General features: G+C 40.2%; 1 protein-coding gene across 4 annotated transcripts in view; it reads left to right on the forward strand.

Moving 5' to 3' along the window:
- Nucleotides 1-19,555, forward strand: part of ADAMTS12 (ADAM metallopeptidase with thrombospondin type 1 motif 12) — a 171,404-nt gene that overhangs the window by 138,238 nt on the left and 13,611 nt on the right. For all 4 annotated transcript variants that reach the window (XM_071802790.1, XM_071802789.1, XM_071802788.1 and 1 more), the window contains 3 exons: nucleotides 2,763-2,889; nucleotides 10,063-10,273; nucleotides 12,953-14,101. In XM_071802790.1, the coding sequence (XP_071658891.1) occupies nucleotides 2,763-2,889; nucleotides 10,063-10,273; nucleotides 12,953-14,101 (1,487 nt within the window). The remainder of the gene's footprint in view (nucleotides 1-2,762; nucleotides 2,890-10,062; nucleotides 10,274-12,952; nucleotides 14,102-19,555) is intronic.

Genomic DNA, 19,555 nt, shown 5'->3' on the forward strand with positions numbered 1-19,555 from the left:
AAAGTGAATTACAACAGCTGAAATGACACTACAAATTATCAAAGCAAAAATGCTCTATTATTTTCATTTGTAACAGCAACATATGATTTTGAAAGGGACAGAAATGTATTTCTGTTATCTGCTTTGTTGGCAACTAGCAGGAAGGTTGCTAACTATCACAGTTGCATCTTTCATAGCGTAGAACAGAGTACAGCTCCGTGGGAGCCATTCTGCTGCCTGAAGTCCCCAAGGGACGGGGAGCCACGTCCACCACGCTACAGAGTCATGCAGCTCCTTCCACACCATGTGCCCTGGAACTTGAATGCCTCAGTAAAGACTATTAGTGGGAGCACAGGGCTGCAGTCCCGTAATTCTCCCTTCTAAGAGAAACTAATCCTTGTTCTAGAAAAACAACCTTCATGTATGACTGGAGGAGATTCAGTTATCAAATCCTGTGGTCTTGTTGGTGATTGCCTTATTTATCTCAGTCACAAGTCTGAAAAGTACTCTGAAGGCTATAGCATTTCCTCATAGTGTCACAGACCCGGTATCTTAAGGTGCTGTAAGAATGAAACAGAGGTTGACATCTGCTTCTATGAAATGACCAAAATATGCATAGAAAGTTTTTAATTTCCTTGTGTTTTGAAGGCCATTTTCAGTAATATCTGTTTGCAGCCTTCCCCTTCCCACATTAAGTCCATGCTCAGTTCTCCCACCAAAATTACCACCGTTGCTAGCTTTGGATTTCCTACTATTAGAGTTGGCATTTTTTAAAAATATATATATTTTTATAAGTAGATCTTGTTAAATTTTTGAGAGGGATAAAAGGGAATGCCATGAAATTACTTGAAGTGAGATGGCCATGATGTTACCAAGGGAAATTAGGAAATATGTTTTAATTGCTATATATGAGGTCATTCCTGCATAGAGGAACGTAAGTATATGTTGTATAGAGGGATAGTTTCATATTTTGCAAGTATTATCTATGGATTACTGTTACTATTTTCCAGATAGTTTTCCACACTGGTTATTAGGAGATCTGAGGTCAAGGAGAAGCTTGATTCCTAAACGTGTGGCAAAATAGCCCAACACTTAGCACTCACACGACAGTAACTGTGCTATTAGGCACTTTGCTTCCCAGGAGGAGGCTAAAAGTCAGAGATACAGTGGACTGCCATCTGCATATTGATTGCTGTGAATTAATAGCACGGTTAATTTAACGGAGTTAATAAACAAGGCTTCTTCAGTGTTTATTAGTCCTCAGGATTTGTTTGGGTGTAATGCTGCTATTCTAATCCCTCTTATTAGTCTGGCTACAAACATTCAAATTTTAATATTGCAATAATTTTTGTATACTGGGTTTACAGAACAGGATCTACCTCAAACAATTGCAAAACTCTGTGGAAGGCAGGCCCCTGAAACCTGGCTTTCTTTAGATTAACACTAAGGTAATGAAGTATTTTGGTTCATGTTCCTTTCTGTAAATGAGTGAGATTTTCTGTAGGTTTAACTGTTAGGAAATAACCCAGTTTTTATGCATGGGATGTCTCTGTCTCTTTACCATGCTTTGCCTTTTTTGATAAGTGCTGTGTATTATTTAGAAAGCAGAAGATTTTCTCCTCATATTATGGTATCATCATTTTTGGTCAAGATTTGTACCAAAACTTCGTAAAAGTGGATTTCAGCATTAGGAATCACAGAGTTATAGTTCTGCTCGATACACTCCAGTTTGTATTGTGCTTACACAGCCTTCTCAGAAGTAGGAAGAAAATATTAGCAAAAATACCCTTGCTGTGAATAGTCTGATGCTGCTGTGTTGCCTCTTATCTGTGAGTAAACCAAGAACCATTCACAGCCCTTTTAATCTGCTTCAGAGTCTGCAGCAGCCATTTCTGAGGCTGAAAACAACTGAGATTAAAGATATTGCTTTTAATATGTTGCTTCATCTGTCTAATACAAAACAGCTCTGCATAACACCTTTGAGGCTTGATTAAGGGGTGCTGAGCCCACAGTGTGCCCAGGTGGCCAATAAGGTCAGCACATCCTGGCTTGTATCAGGAATAGTGTGGCCAGCGGGACCAGGTCAGTGATCATCCCCCTGTACTTGGCACTGGTGAGGCCCCACCTTGAATCCTGTGTTCAGTTTTGGGCCTCTCACTACAGGAAAGACATTGAGGTGCCGGAGAGAGTTCAGAGAAGGGCACTGAAGCTGGTGAAGGGCCTGGAGCACAAGTCTGATGAGGAGCAGCTGAGGGAACTGGGGCTGTTCAGCCTGGAGAGAAGGAGACTGAGGGGAGACCTTATCGCTGTCTATAACTACCTGAAAGGAGGTTGTAGCATGGAGGGTGTCAGTCTCTTCACCCAAATAACAAGTGATAGGATGGGAAGAAATAGCCTCAAATTGTGCCAGGGAAGGTTTAAATTGAATATTAGGAAAAATTTATTCATGGAAAGGGTTGTCAGGCATTGGAACAGGCTGCCCAGGGAAGTGGTGGAGTCACCATCCCTGGACATGTTTAAAAGATGTGTAGGGGTGGTTCTTAGGGACATGGTTTAGTACCAGTGTTAGGTTAATGTTTGGACTCTATGACCTTGAGGGTTTCTTCCAACCAAAAGAATTCTATGATTTCATTCAGATGTTCAGCAGAACTGACTTTCACAGCTGTTACTGTATTCGGGGATGTGAAGTATGACCAGTTTGAATTCCCCATGTGAGAGGATTTCTGCAGCTCATCCCCAGATGATAGAGATTACTCTTCCTTTTCTTTGTCTTTCTCTCTCAGGGGTGCGGCGCCAGATTGCCCACTGCATGCGGAAGGGGAGTGGAATGATCAAAAACTCCTTCTGTGACGCAGCAACGCAGCCAAAAGGGCGACAAAAGAAATGCTACGAAAAGGACTGTCCGCCCAGGTAATGGGGACTGGTAGGGCTCTGGTAATATTAAATAGCAGCCTTTTTCAGAGAAGAATGTTGTTTCTAATACTGGATTAGTGTTATCTATGGTCTGCCACAGCAAGAGCTCCCAAGCATTTCTGAGCAAGGTGGCAGAAGCCCAGTAGTGGGCAAATTAGAAGTGAGCTGCCCTAAGGGGTTTCCAGTGCAAATTACTGAGCGGTCTGTGCTGTGAATGGCAGAGATTGCTCTCTCATCTGTATAGATACTCTTTTAGTTTATTTTAGGTTCAGATATGCCTGAAAACTGGAAATTCTAATTTATTTTGAAAATTCTATTCCTGTCTTAGCTTGAATGATAATGTATTACTGTGTGTTCCAAAATCTAACTTGCAGAGAGGTTTTTTAAGCCTTTTGATGCTGTTTTTCAGTATTTTTTTTAATACTCTTTTGTCCTTTTCATGAGGGAGGATGAGTGGAAATGCCCACCTCTATAATTCCAATCATTATACCTTCTTCATGACACTTATTTGGCATATATTTACCATGTCCCTTCTTATTTTTTCCCTTTCAGTGAAGTGCAGCTCTCTTCATTCTGTGATCACATGGGAATATTTTTTTCCATTCCCATAATGTTATTTTAGTTCCTCTTCATCTCTGTTTTCTCTGTTGTACAATTTTAGGGAGGACTACAGGGTCGTACAATTTTAAGGAAGACTAACCATAGCAAACCTTCCATGTGACAGCAGAACTGTGAGCTTGTAAAACAGACATAGATTTGCTGGAAGGGATCAATATTTGGTTTAGTTTCATGCTTCAGGTGCTGCAACATCTTGCTTTTTTCTTTCATTATCTTCAGAAATTGTTTATCATGCTGTTTGCAATGGTATAACAGTCTTTCCCTCACAATTCCAGTTAAATTAGAATAAAATCGAAGTCCTTACAATGATTCCCTTGAAGTGTATTGTGTTACATTTGCCAACAGTGAATTTCATGAAGCATTAATGTAAAGAATTCTGCATGGCTGTTGGTTTTATTAGTTGTTTCCAAGTATCTTCACAATAGTATATGATGCCTCCTCTGGGAGCAACATCTTTGCACTTGCAGTCTCTATAAATGACTCTTATAAGCATAAGCTGCCAGCATTCTATAATTCTGTGTAGATTGCTAGGAAATCAATTGATGGATTAAACTTTTTAATTACTTGACTAGTTAAGAGCCTGAGGCTACCCACACGTGTGGTGGTGGTTTTTATTTATAGCGTGTATAAACTATGCCATTTATTACAAAGTTCCAAATGAACTCAATTTATCCAATTTGTTCGAACTGACTGCACTATTCAGACCTGCTCTTGAAAATGAGGGAGTGGAATTTGTCCCTTGTTGGGCAGGTTTTAGAGTTACGTGACATGTGAACCAAGCTCTTCTGCAGGCCATGCAGAAACACTCTTAATAGGCTGCCAGCCTGACTGATGCTTCTCAGGCTCATTCTGCATTGTAGAGGAAAGGACAAGTTATCCTGAGGAGAGCAAAATACTGACAAAATGCAGTGCAGGAAACCCATATGTATTTACTTCTAGGGCCACAATGTACATTTATTTTTCTCTTAATAAAAGAAGAGTGACTGTAGTAGTTTGACCAAGGGTCTGTCTAAGTCCCTGTTCTGGCTCCCAGCAGGGCCTGCAGTGATTAGAAATGATGCACACTGGGACGCAGGCAGAGATGCATGCACAGACAGAGATCTCGTTCAGGAAGGGGCACAGAGCCGGGCAGAGCAGAGAGCTGAGCCAGGCTGAAGCCCTCTTTATTAGCCATTGACGATTTATAGGATTTACAGATATGGGCCTGGACTAAGATGTTACATAAGATGTTTTTTCAATTAAAAACACACCACACTCATGTTATGTTTGTTTCAGTTACGTTCCCACTCATTCACAAACCAGGCCCAAGGACATTCACACATCATACCTATGGGGGCGGTTTTCTGACCCAAGATACCATTCTCACTGGCCTGGGCTATCACTTCTTACACTCATAAAAAACATACTTCTGTATAATATGTCCAAGGCCCTTTAGCTGGAGTTGTTGTTCCCACAAGGGCCTACATGGCTAAGTAAAAGTAAAGACAAGGTAATCATAAATTATATCCCTAATGCTCTTCCAGCTTCTAACTTTTCTTAATTTGAGGCATTTCCAGAGGCATTTATGGCTTGTCTAATCAGTGACCTCCAATGGACCTCTCTTCCAAGCACTTGTCCAGCCTCCCTCCACAACCTCTACCACATACAACTTCCTCTGCAAGAAGTTCCACGGCTTAAATGTCTACTGTGTGAAGCACCGCCTCATTTTAATTATTTTCATCTGGTTCTCACTAGCTTTTGTTGATGGTCCTAAGTTCTTCTGCTGGAAGAGATGGCAGTGAAGAAAGGATTCCTATCCACCCTTCCCAAGCCTTTCATTTTGTAGATGTGGTCTCGCTTCCAGGCTGTAGTCCCAGCATGGGATTTAGTTGATATTTAGTTTCCATGGCATATGTGTCACCTCTAGTCCAGACAGATGGCTACGCATCTCCATTTGAAAAGCAAGAAGGCACTTGAAGCCCATGGATAGTGCAGTTTGGTGGTTTGTTGGTTCTAAAGAAAATCTGAATGCTACAGAAAGGTGTGACTGTCCTGTATAGTATGATGCAGCGTAACTGAAGAACAAGTGTTCTGTAGAGTGACGGCTAAATTCTGTGCTAGAGTTGAGGGCACTGACATTAAACATAGCACTGGTGAGGGGGGACCTTTGGTTAGTGCTGTAGCCACGGGAATGAAACTGTTACATGATCTTGTGCTTCCTAACAGTGAACCAGTTTCTTTATAGGAATATCCTGTCTAAACTGAGAAGGAAAATATCTTGCATAACCCTCCCTCCTGTGATCTTCTAAGTCCTGCAGATGGAAAACATGCTACCATGAAACTAGCAACTAGATGCTAAATCAGAATTAGATAATTTAACAGTAGCTACAGGCAAAGAGTTACATTACTAATGAGCCAGATCTTATCTCATTTATCCGTTTCAGGAAGTTAATAATAAACTGTTTAAATGACAAGCTTCTGAGAAGCCCAAGTCTTAACATTCTTGTTTGTTAGCTGATTTGGTCTACCTTTATTTTTCCCACACCTTCTACTAAAAGAATCTGGAGCAAAACGAATAAAATATTTTAAAAGTCACAGTACACCTATGCCACATGTTGGCTCAAAACAAAACAAAGATGGCTGAACAGTTGAGAGTTAAAATGTCATACAAACACTCATATAAAACTTAAGTCATTCCACATTATATTATGTATTATGGTTTCCATTTATATGTTTCTTTGTTAGGCAGGTATTTAGGTCCCTAAGTGTTAATGATAAAAACCAGTAGATACTACTTGAAGAAAAAGAGCGAGATTTTAGCTAGTTATAGTGTTATAAATAAAAGTTTTGCTCTCTTCTCTGAAGAAAATTTCCCAGAGCCTTTTTAACCTGACTACTCGCTTAAACAGAGTAATCATAGATTATTTTACAAGCACTTGGGATCTCCTGCTTTTTCTCTGCTGTGACTTTATTGTCCTGCTTCCAAACTGCTTAGTAAACTCCAAAAGCATAATAACAGGAAATCTTGTTTCTATTATAATATACAGAGTGAAAATCAGTACCTTGTTGCTATCTGCTGTGCCTGATGCTATAGAAATATGCAGTGAAAGAAAACAAGTCTGTCTTTAGGTGTGACACATATGGTGGGAGGGAGGGAACATTCAGCCCTATAGGCATTAATATAGCAAATTTTGGTTCCAGAATCCCATGCTACTGCTTTTTCAACAGGATCCATACCTCATTCAGCACACATCATTTGAGTATAGATGAGGATTGTATAATTAGCAAGGCTATTGTGCCCTGCCTTTATTGTTACTGACCTTGGAAACTCAGTGTGGTAGGAAAAGGAGACAGGTCTCATTTAAGGCAGCTGAATGCCACCTGAGGGAATGAGATTTTCTCTCTCATCTCTCTCCCAGGCCAGACTGCAGAAGAGCTGAGCACTCACAGCAGCAGCTGATAACCAAGTGAGGTTAGTTATGCTTTCACTGCACAGACTGCTCTCTAGTTTGACAACCTTGGGAAAATTAGCACTCAGACAAATTAATTACCCAAATCATGCATTTTGTTTGTTTGCTCATCAGCACAATCTTTCCATGCCATGCCTGCCACTGGAGATAAGACAATCCTGTCACCTCGCAGGGCCCAGGTGATGCATGAATATGTAAGAACCACTCAGTAGCTGTAATGGTAAATGCCATCAGAAACCAGAACTGGATGCCATCAGGAACAAGTACTGGATGGCAACTCCCATCAGGCTTCTGTTTCCACCAGCTCATCCCAGTCTCTCACCACAATCAGCACAGCTACCTACTGTTTTTCTTCCCTATGTCCTTTTCTTTACCAAGCATCTCTCTATATGTGTGATGTAAACAAAGCCTTGCTTATCACTTGCCCAAAGCTAAGTCTGTCTGGCACTGCTCTACATTCTTCAGCTTACAGCTGAGAGGTCGAACAGCTTGGTCATTTCAACTCAGAAGCCAAATGTTTGGATCTCAAATTGCTGTGTCAATTTTGGATGTGTGCTCAGCAGTCACTCCCAGTTTTGGTTATGTCTCTGCAGTGTGAGGAGACAGCGGGAGCTTCAAGATAAAAAGTATTTGGCAAAGCAGTCACGTGGGCGCTGCTACCCGCTGTGTGGTCCACAACCTGCTTTGGGGCACCCTGTACCAGCAAAGATAAATGAATGGTAGATGTCCTGTTGTCCTTGCTTTGCCTTTCTTCACGCAGTTCTTGCCGCAGTTCAGAAGTCCTCAGTGGACACCATGGAGAGACAAGAGTGCGTGTGATTCCATGTTAAGTTTCTCATGCTTGCATGTTTAAGACATGTGCATGTACCCTAGAATGCAAACATGCAAAATGCACCATCATAAACTCTAGTTACTGAAAAGAATAAACGTTCGGTCGAAACAAGTTTTTTGACGTGTGTGTGGTAAGCAAAATGCTGGGCAATTAACTGCTTCACTCACCAGTACCATCTGGTCCCTGCACTGAATGAGGAAGTACTCTATAGAAAAAGTTACATGGCTAAATGTAGCTTTAAGATTGACCATAAAGTTGCAATAGGATAAAATCTTAATTCTGGCATTTCCAAACTTTAGATCACCTTGCTTTCTTCCATGACTTTTTAAAAATATTTTGCGTGCAGTAATGAATCATGCACCATTACTGCTGATCAAGATAGGTTCTGTAGCAGGCTCTGGTGATTTATTGCTAGGAGTTCCATATTTAAACCTGCAAATTACTGAACCTTCACTCAGAGCCATTTGAAAACAGTGAGGGAGGTGGTGTCAGATTAGCATGTCTGTATCTTGAAATACACTATCTGGTCCCATTGAAGTTAATAGGGCAATTCACATACTGTGAGTTGCATTTGTGCCAAGGTGTCAGCAATTTGCAAAATACTAGAGATGATAAAATTGGAAAGAAGATGCAATGGATGAAAACAACCCTCAAATTGCTGGATTCAGGTTGCGATAATATATATTTCTCTTTTTTATTGCTGTGTTCTGCTGAGGTGCATGCGCTTTTTCTCTTTAACCACTTGTTAGTTTTCCATTGCTGTTTGCAGAAGCCTGGAAGAGCAAGAAACAATAAAAAGAAAGGCAGGAGAAGGAGAAAAATATTTTTTTCTTTCACGACAGCAATGTCCAGAGGCCTCACTGTATTCAAGAGCATGTAGCAAAACAGTCAGTGCCCCAAAGGGCTTATAGAGTAATTTAAAAGGAAATGAAGTATGTATACATAACTAAAAAAAAAGGAATATAGGTGTAGGTACTCCAGAGAAGACCAGATGGTTGCACAAATGAGCTGTGTGCATAGCTTGATTGCTCTGAGTCTTTTTTTTTTTTCAAATTATTAGGAAAGTGCCTTATCAGTGCCTTCCACATCAGTGACAGCTCATTTGCAGTTGGAGAATAAATTAATCAGGAAACAGAAGAGAAACATGGAAACTACAGAGGAAAGAGGAAAAGGATTGTAAGCAAACTGAAGAAGCTAGAAATGCAGTAAGATGGTAGACAAAAGGAGGAGTAAAATCTGTAATAAATCAGGACATTGATCTTTGGTGTATTTAACAGAATGAGAAGTTCATTAGTCTTAGAAGGAAAAAAATACAATGGAATTGTAGTTGTAAGCAAAAACCAAATTTTTCAATCTTTCTGCATAGAAGGGTGTTTTCTAAATATATCCTTGTTTTGTTTCCAATGTAAGGCTTTGTCATGACCTGCTTTAAAACCCAGGAACAAGTAATATTGTAGAGGAGCTTTTGTGGCACAGAGTTCATAGCTGGGCCTGATTTCTTATACAGCAGTTTGGAGCTATATTCTTGCCCAGGTTACTCTAAACTGGACAGAAAAACACACGTGGTTTGTTGGGTTAAGTATAAAGAGGAATCTTTAGGCAGATGGCAGAATTCACAGTTGACGACAATGCTTCTCAAATAGAAAACCAGAAGTATTTGCCCTCCTTTATTATCATAGATGGCAGGTATGCAGATATTTGACCCACTTTATGTCAGCATGAAAAGAAAGATGTGGATGAAGCTGGGGAAAGACTAAGTTAAACCAGATATTAAGGGTGCCTTGCTGCTTCCTCTTCTGGAAATGACACAGGGACAGTTTGAGCACTTCCATAGACATGTGTGAGGGGACCATTTCCACCTCCCTGCTGTAGTTACGGGCCCTCTGGTGATTTTCATTTGTTAACTCTTTTTGTACTGAGGTAACAATACAAAGATAAGCAATAGGATAGACTAAATAGATGACTAAACTTCCCAGCAGTTCCTCAAATCTGAATTTGAAACTCTGTCTACTCAGTGGGTTCTTAATGTGTTATAGAAACATAATCAGAGTGTCTGCTGCTGTCTCGAAGTCTGTGTCCCTCAGTGACTGGCTTGTACTAGAGCACAAGGCAGATAGGAAAGTTTGAGTGACCTGGATTGAATATGAAAAGTGTATATCTGAACCCAGGATTGAAATTACTGGTGCTTTTTTTTCTGGTCTCTGACTTTTTCCTTTATGTGCTTGTGATAGATTGTGTTATGATGATGTTTCTTAACCCCCTGGTTTTCAGGTGGTGGGCAGGAGAATGGCAGAAATGTTCAACTACCTGTGGCCCGACAGGCCAGAAGAAGCGAACTGTACTTTGCATCCAGACAGTGGGATCTGATGAGCAGGTGCTGGTGGCTACAGATTGCCAGCACCTGCTCAAACCAAAGACTCATTTGTCTTGCAACAGAGATGTCTTGTGCCCATCTGACTGGACAGTGAGCAACTGGACTGAGGTACATTCATGTCAACTGAATTTTGAACTTTTTTTTTTTTTTTCCAAAAGACTTGTTACAGTCAGCAGAGAGAAATAATAATCTGCTTTTTTGTCTTTTCAAAAAGTTTTTTTTGTTAACGTGCCTTCACAAATCCTTTGTGCAGAGAAAGAACAGCTGCACTGCTTCCTACGTACCTCAGCAACTGTTGCATGTTAGCTGTTTCTGGGGGTTTGGCTTGCAGAGCCTTTGGAACTGTAGAAGAGAGTGCTTGCATGCTCAAACACCTATGCAACACTCATCACTGCTGAGGACCAGATGTTTTTGCCACAGCATGCAAGCTTTCCACTTCTAGTATTAGTCTGGAACCTTGACAAACACTGGAATGTCTGTGCATTCTTCAAGAGTTCATTAAATATTGCACAGTTATTTCACTGGCAGCTGATGAACTGCAGAATTTCAGGTCATCAAAATTATGACTGCAGTACACTAAATGTTTTAAATAAACTGCAATATATGCTGCAATATTTGTTAGTTTTAAGAAGGAGCACACATTTGTTGTGCTTTGTCATAGTTTTTAGTTTGTGGAAGGACCTCATGCTTCTTAGGTTCCTTTAGATTAGGATGCTGGTATTTGCAGCTGCTTCACAACTTCACTTTCCGTTGAAATCAAGGAGAATTCAGGGTCCCCTAAACTAAAAATGCACCAAGATATTTCTTCTGTGAAGGAAAGCAGGTTTTGAGTCATGTAAAAATTTAAAATGGTTTTATTCTGATTCTGTTTTACTAAGACTTACTCATGGTTCATCTCACAAATAGGCAGTTTAGTTATCAGTGTAGCTGACAGTCATAATAACAAATGCACAGCAAATATTTTCCACTTTGGACGTGAACAAAAATTAAGTGTACTGTATTTTTCGAAACTCCGAAGACTTTCCTCTTGGAAAATTCCTCTCCTTTCTTTTTCCTTTTTTTTTTTTTTAATTTTCTTTTTTTTTTTTTTTTAACCAAACTCACTATTGTGCTTGAGACCAGATTCAGATAATGACCTAACTGAATTTTGTGACAGTATTAATTCAGTTTATGCTGCTCACAAACACTGAATGTTGATTGTTTTGTGAACTGAGTAGTCACCACTTTTTAACTACGTGTGAAAAAATAGACTGAGAGTCAATGGCTAGCAGAATGATTATATAGAAATAGCATGCTGTTACAGAATACAGCCCATGCTCATGTGTTGTTGGATTATATTTGAAGGTTATTGACAAAAATCAATTTCTATACCTGTAGAAACTGAGAAGGGAGCATAGGACAGACTGTTTTTCCTGCACAAATCACAGGATTGTTAGGAGACTTGTAATTACAGAATGTTCTTTGTTGTTGAGTGTAAGGATGAGATTTTACACAGGCAAAACTTCCTTTTGCTCTGAACTTATCTGGCTATTAGAAAATCATGCTGTATCTTACCAACTGAATGTACTTAATTATGAGGATAATGAGGACAGAGTGTTGTAGCTGTTCCGAAATCTCTTTTTAATACATGGTCATAATCTAAAGCAGAGATTTTCAAAGCTAATTGCGAGAGGCAGCCATTACCCCAAAAAATTAATGAGACTGGATGTTCCTTTTAACTCACATGAATGCTAATCTGAATCATCCAAGTGGCAAAGTCTGACGAAGTAAGTGTGTTGTTATTTCTGTGTAAGTAGCAAAATAATAGTTGCTATTTTCCTCAATAAGCAAAATTCTTTACTGAATAACTTTCAGAGGTCAAATTGCAGCTGATGGAAACTTGCATAGCTCTGAGTACTTTAAATGTGCTATATAGCTGGAAGTGCAAGGAGGACAGACAGAACAGCTAATTAACTTATCTACTTCGAGGTCACTCTGATTTCCTCCTTGTACCTGTTGCTGCAGAGCTGATGTAATTTTACAGATGTTAGCAACAGAGAGTGACAGGTGTTAACAACACAAGGGTACTGTTGTATCTACTGCCCAATGACCTAGACTAGCTCTAAAAAGCAACAGCTGCTGAAGGCATGGCTGTGTCGTCATGACTGAGGATGGAAAACATCACAAAAAAACTGGGTCTCCTTAGCTTCCAGCACCCTTCATACACAACAGTTCTCCTATTTAATAGAAGCCAGATTAATTACTTCCAGTAGTCTGTAATTTAGGAGAGACGTGCTAGCAGCCCTGGCAGCATGTGGTGATTGCACTGAGACTTAATGAAAAATCCATTTCATAAAGTAAACAAGGATCTGTGGGCTGCATGGATGATCAGAGTGGGTTTGTGGCACTGTGAGTAGCTGACACTGAGCCAGTCAGATATGGTTTTGATGGCAGGGTTTTAGGATGTTTTTTATAACTGTTATGGAAAAGGTATTGGCTAAATAACTTTTGTGATTCATTGAAGAAATCAAATTCTAGCATATTACTTTCATATTTTGATTTTATCGGGTAGTCTTTTTTACACTGTTCTTTCCCCAAGGTGACATTTACTCTTATAAAAATTTGGAAAATGCCCCATGATAGCAGAACATCACTAGAATGAAGGGCTTATTCCTCAATAAAACCTTTCTTATTGATTATTTATAATGATGCTTCTTTACTATAAACAGACGCCATCTGATACTTCTTGTTATTGATATGTGCAGCAGAATGAAGGGAAAAGATATATTAAATCTGTTTTGTTTGCAGTGCACAGTTACTTGTGGTGGTGGAATAAGGACTCGTAATGTCACTTGTGCCAAAAATAACGATGAGCCATGTGATACTTCCAAGAGACCAAACTCTAAGGCCCTGTGTGGTCTCCAGCAATGTCCTTCTGCTGGAAGATTTCTGATACCCCCACTGGTACCCAGAAGAGGAAGGATCATAATTAGAAAAACAACCACTAATCCTGAACAGAGTCCACCTCACAGAATATCCACACCAAGCCCCAGGTCCCATACAACAACAAAAATACCCACATCTGAAAGCATAACTCCTGGTTTGACTACATCCTCTGGTTTGGGCAATGTCTCAGAAAAAGAAGGAACAGCCAACAAAACATTACAAAACAATTTTGCTGAACCAAGTGATGTTTACAATTATCCAGTTGTTTCTACTGAAAATAATTCATACCAAAATACTACTTCACGGCCTTTTCGTAATAGCTTAAGTCCTGAAATTATAAGGCATGCTGAAAATATGTCTGAAAGTGAACTAGTTTCTACTGTAGAGAATGAGGTGCAAAGAAGTGAGTACACTCCTGTCTCCTCTTTTACCAGTAGTCCAGAAATAACTTCCAGCTATGATTACTTAACTGAAGAATCTGATGACATTGATGGGTCAGTGGGAAGCAGTGAGAAATCAATTGATCTCCTTTACAGCACAGAACTCAGTCCTGAAGTCAGAACCAGGAGCACAACCCCAGATCCCAGCTCTCCTGTCCTTCAAAATGAGAGCGTGACTTCTCGGCCCTCTCTAGCATCTCATCACCATGGCCCTTCTACACTCCTTCCTTTTAGCAGAGGAGCACAAGGGTTGGCATTTCCAACAACAGCAAACTTTATCAGTCTGCAAGTCGATGCACCTGTTGTAGAAGTAACTACACCACAAGCATCGGTCACAGTAATGCCCACAGTGTTTGCTCCTGTACCAAGAGACCAGACCAACAACAGAAGAGAAATGAAGCTACTTGACACCATCACCTCCACCACACAATTGACAGCTCTCAAGCATCCTCTCAGAAACCAAAGTGCAAGATCTGGGGGTGTTTTCATGAACATCACAGAAAACAGCCACCTCATAACATCCAACAGTTTGCCTGGTGATGCCTACTGGATAGTAGGCAACTGGAGTGAGGTAAGTTATTTTTAACTCCTAAGAAATGAGAGACTGTGAGCAGCTGTCTGAACCAGTGCTGAGGAAATAAAGTTTATTAGTTTGTCATGATTATCTGAAATTAGTATCATACATTCAAAATACTTGTTACACACACAAAAAAACGGTAACTTGGAATATCTAATATTAGATTGCTTACATAGAATGTGGCTGTATTTATGGATTCTGTAAAATTCTGCAAAACTGGACACTGGAATTGTAGGGGACCAGTTTTATCAACTGAACATGAACAAGTCCATAAGGCTGGATAGGATCCAGCCCAGAGTACTGAAGGAGCTAGCTGATGTTATGGCAGGACCCCTCAATCATCTACCAAAGGTCCTGGGAGTCTGGGGAGATCCGTACTGACTGGAAGCCAGCCAGTGTTGTTATTCCAATTAACAAAAAAGGTGTGAGGGAAGACCCAGGGAACTACAGACCTGTTAGTGTAACCTCAGTTCCTGCAAAAAATTATGGAGAAGTTTATACTGGGTACTGTTGACAGACATTTAAAGACCTATGCAATCATCAGGCACAGTCAATATGAGCTTGCAAAGGGAAAATCCTGTTTGACTAATTTACTATCCTTCTTAAAATGGTCACTCCCCTAGTGCATGAAGAGAAGGTGGCAGATGTAATTTTTTTAGTAAGGCTTTTGATACTGTCCCTCATGGCATTGTTCAGGGCAAGTTGTCCAGCAGAGAGATGGACAGGTTCACAGTGTGCTGGGTGAAGAACTGGCTGGACAGCAGGGCTCAAAGGGCTGTAGCGAATGGGGCTACATCTGGCTGGTGATGGATCACCAGTGTTGTTCCTCAGGGCTTAATTCCAGGACTGAATATTTTTATCAATGATCTGGATGCAGGAATTACGTGCACCAGTGGCAAGTTTGCTGATGATTGAGACTGTGAGGTGCTGTTGACTATCTTGAGGGACAAGTTGCCTTGAAGAGAGATCTGGATAGGCTGGAGCACTGGGCAATGATTAATGCGATGAAATGTAACAACTCTAAATGCTGGATTCCGCACCCAGCACAGTGCAAAGCTGGGCACCAGTACAGGCTGGGAGAGGAGTGGCTGGAGAGCAGCCCTGCAGAAAGAGACCTGGGGGTGCTGGTCGACAGCAGCTCAACATGATCAGCAGCCAAGAGGGAAACCCCATCCTGCAGAGCACCAAACATGGGATAACCAGTGGTCAGAAGAGAGGATTATCCTGCTGGATTCAGCATTGGTGTGGCCTCACCTTGAGCACTGTGTGCAGCTCTGGGCCCACCATTTAATGAGCATGTGAAGATCCTTGGCTGTGTCCAGACGAGGGCAAGAAAGCTGGTTGGAAAGGCTGGAGGGATGTCCTGTGAGGAGTGCCTGAGGTCTTTGGACTTGTTTAGTTTGGAGAAAAGGAGGCTGAGGGGGGACCTCATTGCTCTCTACCGCTTCCTGAGGCAGGGATGTGGAGAGGGAGATGCTAAGCTCTTCTCCCTGGGATCCAGTGACAGGACACATGGGAAACGTTCAAAGCTACATCAGGGAGGTTCAGACTGGACATGAGGCAGCATTTCTTTACCTAAAGGGTGGTCAAACACTGGAACAGGCTTCCTGGAGAGGTGGTTGATGCCCTAAGCCTGTCAGTGCTTAAGGGGCATTTGGACAAAACCCTTAAAAACCTCCTGTAACTTCTGGTCAGTCCTCAAGTGGTCACGCAGTTGGACTAGATGATCGTTGTAAGCCCCTTCCAACTGAAATATTCTGTTGTATCCTATCCTATCCTGTTCATTTCTAATTCTAATTCTGTTCCTCTTCCAGGGACATGACATTCAGGTTTTACTATAACTAGAAATATCCCAAGAGTTTGGTTTTAGAGCACAGCAAAAAATGAAGCTGTTAGATGAATCCTGCAGGCACCACATGAATATGCTTGTATTACCAAATAAGTACATAATGCAAGTGAGCTGTAGATGTGCTATTATGCTCTAACCTTCACTTACATATCATTTCTCTCTAAATTATATGTTTTCTAACTCAGTACGTGACCAGTGTCATGTAGGTAAGCTAGTTTTTGTACTGTATGAAGCATATAAATACCATGGATACTTAAACGTATTTTTAGTTGGCTATTAACGTAACAGATTTTTGTGGTGCATTTCTATCTCATCCAACCATCAACATTTGTATCCACCATTAAGCAAATGGCTCTGAACTCAGAGCAGCATTCAGCCTGGTAAAACCAGTTTGAATCTACAAAGCAAGGATATTAGTCCAAAGTTGAGCTGGTATATCCAGCATTTGTAATTTGTCCAGCACATGCCCTTGGGAAGACATTGTAATATGGAGTTGTGCACCTTAGAAATTTAGGTGATTGTGAGTTGGAACTGGGTTGCAGCAGCAGATAAAGTAAAAGCATTTTGTCTTGTTGGCGTAGAAATTAAAATTGTCAGGTCAGTGGTTGTGGTTGTACAGTATTCTTTGGATCCAGCAGCTGATAATTACAGTGTCATACTATGTCTTGTTTGAATGTAGAAATGAACGGCCATTTTATCTGTATTAATGGCTGTGCCAAAATGAACGTTTTTAATTTCTAAAGGCGACAAAATTCAATCAGAACAGATGTTAACATCCTGTAATACTCACTTTCAAAAGCACTGTCTTTCCATTTCAGTAAATGAAACAAGTACAGCTTACAGGGAGTTTGAAAACTCTATTGAGATGTAAAGCATTTGGAAGATACTTGATCTGAAAGGTGAGGACTTCTACCAGTTTCACCTGATCACTGATTATTGCTGAATGGTTATAATACTTGGGTAACTTCTACTTACTGTGCAAGAGCAATATAGATTGCAAAGGCATTTAGGGTCTCAGATAAGTGATTACTATTTTTGTGTATTGCTGTTGACTTTCCTTTGCCAATACCCAGCACCAGGCTTTTTAAGTGTTAGGTTTCTGTGCTCTTGCCTTGCTGTGTCTGAGACAGTAGTTACTTTGGGGTCAGGGCTGGGGACTGGGCAGCCACCAATTCTGGCAACTGTAATTACAGAATATAGTCATCAGGGCACCCACTCACATTTTACAAACTTCTATTTAATATCCTTCCCACTGTAAAATTTTATTTTTACGTAAACAGAGTTATTTTTATGCTAATGGATTTTGTATGCTTCAAATCATGATACTTAAAGTGAGGGACTGGTACATGAACAAGTTACCTCGTTTTTCAGATGGCCTTATTTAATGAAGCTAATCAGAACAGCCGAGGGTCCAGATCTTGAAACCTCCTTGTGTTGATTTACCTCTGTGTCTCAGTGTTGATGGTGAAGGCTATCAAGGGTCTGTTTCTCTGTACCTATATGCTCTTGGGTCTGTCTAACATGATGCAAATTAATGGCAATGCAGGGCTAAAAAGAACAACAAGAGATGACTTTGTGTATCCCATGGCAGTGGAGTTAAAACACAGCTAGACCACTGAGATCCTGTTGGTGCCCTCTGCCTGGGTGCAGACAGTGGGTAAGACCCCTGCTCTTTCACCACCACTGACAGTCTGACATTTCATCTTGTGCCATCCCATAACCAGGTGAGAATGGCTTTAGCTTCCCATGTTGAAGTGGGACAAATGAAGCATTTCCTCCTGCATGTGCACAAAGACCTGCATTTAGATCTGCTTGGTTGAAAGAGCCTGCCAAGAGAAAGTCCAGGCAAAGGTTGTGCTCCGAAGCCCAGCACATCCCAAACAGAACTGTATAATACAGAGATGCTACAATCTGTCCTAGTTGTTCGTTATCCCCATTAGAAATATTTTCCATATACATAGTCAACATCATGTGTACTGAAAATTAAGATTCTATTATTTACATGCAGACGATGGAAGATAATTGTCATCTTAATAGCTGGTTTGGGGGTTGATTTCTAAACAAAACAATCTGGTTCTCTTCGGATTTTTCTTGTGCTTTCTAAATGTCTAATGCCTTTTTTGTTCTCTGGGCTAGCTTCAGTTTCATCATCTATTTCTTCATCAGTGATGTTCATTGTGGCCATAGCTGACACATGGCAAATAAAATGGAAAAAATGCTATTATTTTATATATGACCTTCTACCTCAAAGTTGGGATGAGATTTGTCTTGTTTTGTAACCTTCCTACTTTGAGTTATTCAATTTGTGGTCCACTGTAAACCCTGGATCCCCTAATGTGGTATTTCTAGATGAGCAGATGTTCTAAGTTTTGGGGAGGGGGCGGGGGGTGTATATATGCATGTATGTATAAAAAGTTCTCCCTAAATGTAGTGGTTTTGCATACGGTTTTGAATTTCAGTTTACTGTTTTCTTACAATTCTTCAACTTGGTGAGATGTTTCTGAATTCAGATTGTGTCCATCAACATTCCTGCCAACTCTCCCAACTTGGCATCATCTGTGAATGTTGTGAGTGCATGCTGGCTTTCATCATTCAATTAGTTAATGAAAATACTGAGGAGAGCTTGGCTCTGGATAGAGCCCCACAGGACCATGTTTGAAATGTCTTTTCATTTTGACACTGAATTACCGTGGACCACTTTATTACAGTTTATTACAGTTTTTCAGTTATCTGTGCACTAGTCGTGTAATTATTTCACGTAGACCATATTTCCATCATTTGCTGGAAGAATGATCTATGAGATCATGTAAAAAGGCATCACATGAACTGACTCTCTATATTCATTAAACCAGGTTCCCCTTTCTGAGGAGGATTTTAGATTGAATTGAATAATTTGTTCTATATAGGCCTATGCAGACTTTTTAATTGCTTTACCATCTCTGTTATTATTTACCATTTTGATCTTGATTGTTTAATAATTTGCTTTTGTATTTTCTTGTGAAGTAAAGTTAGGTGAAGTGCACCGTTAGACCACAGATCCGCTTTTCTTCTTTTCCTAAAGATAACTTGAAAGATGTTATTCTCTAATCCTCTGGGACTTTCCCAATCTATTTTAAGAAAATTATTCTAAACAGTTCAAAGATTATTCAAAAGTACTTGAATGAATATTGAGATAAGGTCAATACATTCAGTTTCAGAGAACTGATGAAATCAGTTTGAGGATGCTTAATGAGTCTAACTTTACTATTCCTTAATGTTTCAGTAATCTTTTGCTGTTTTCATTCAAGGTGTTGTTTCCTGAACTTTATGTGAATCCTGGCATGTTTAGTTTTTGTTTTTGTTTGTTTTGTTTTGTTTTGTTTTGTTTTGTTTTCCCAAGTTTGAAGAAGAAAGGGTGGTGAAAAAGTGAGTTTGTAGAATCTCCATCCTTGGAGATATTCTGAATCCAAATTGGCCACTGGATGTAGGTGGCCCTGCTTGAGCCATGGGGTGGACAAGATGACATCCAAAGGTCCTTTCTGACCTCAACCGTTCTGTGATTCTGTAAATAAGTCAGCTATTATCTTTCTCATTAACTAAAAGTTTCATATTTCTCCCCC

The sequence above is a fragment of the Patagioenas fasciata genome, chromosome Z (assembly GCF_037038585.1).
Source record: "Patagioenas fasciata isolate bPatFas1 chromosome Z, bPatFas1.hap1, whole genome shotgun sequence".
Lineage (NCBI taxonomy): Eukaryota > Metazoa > Chordata > Aves > Columbiformes > Columbidae > Patagioenas > Patagioenas fasciata.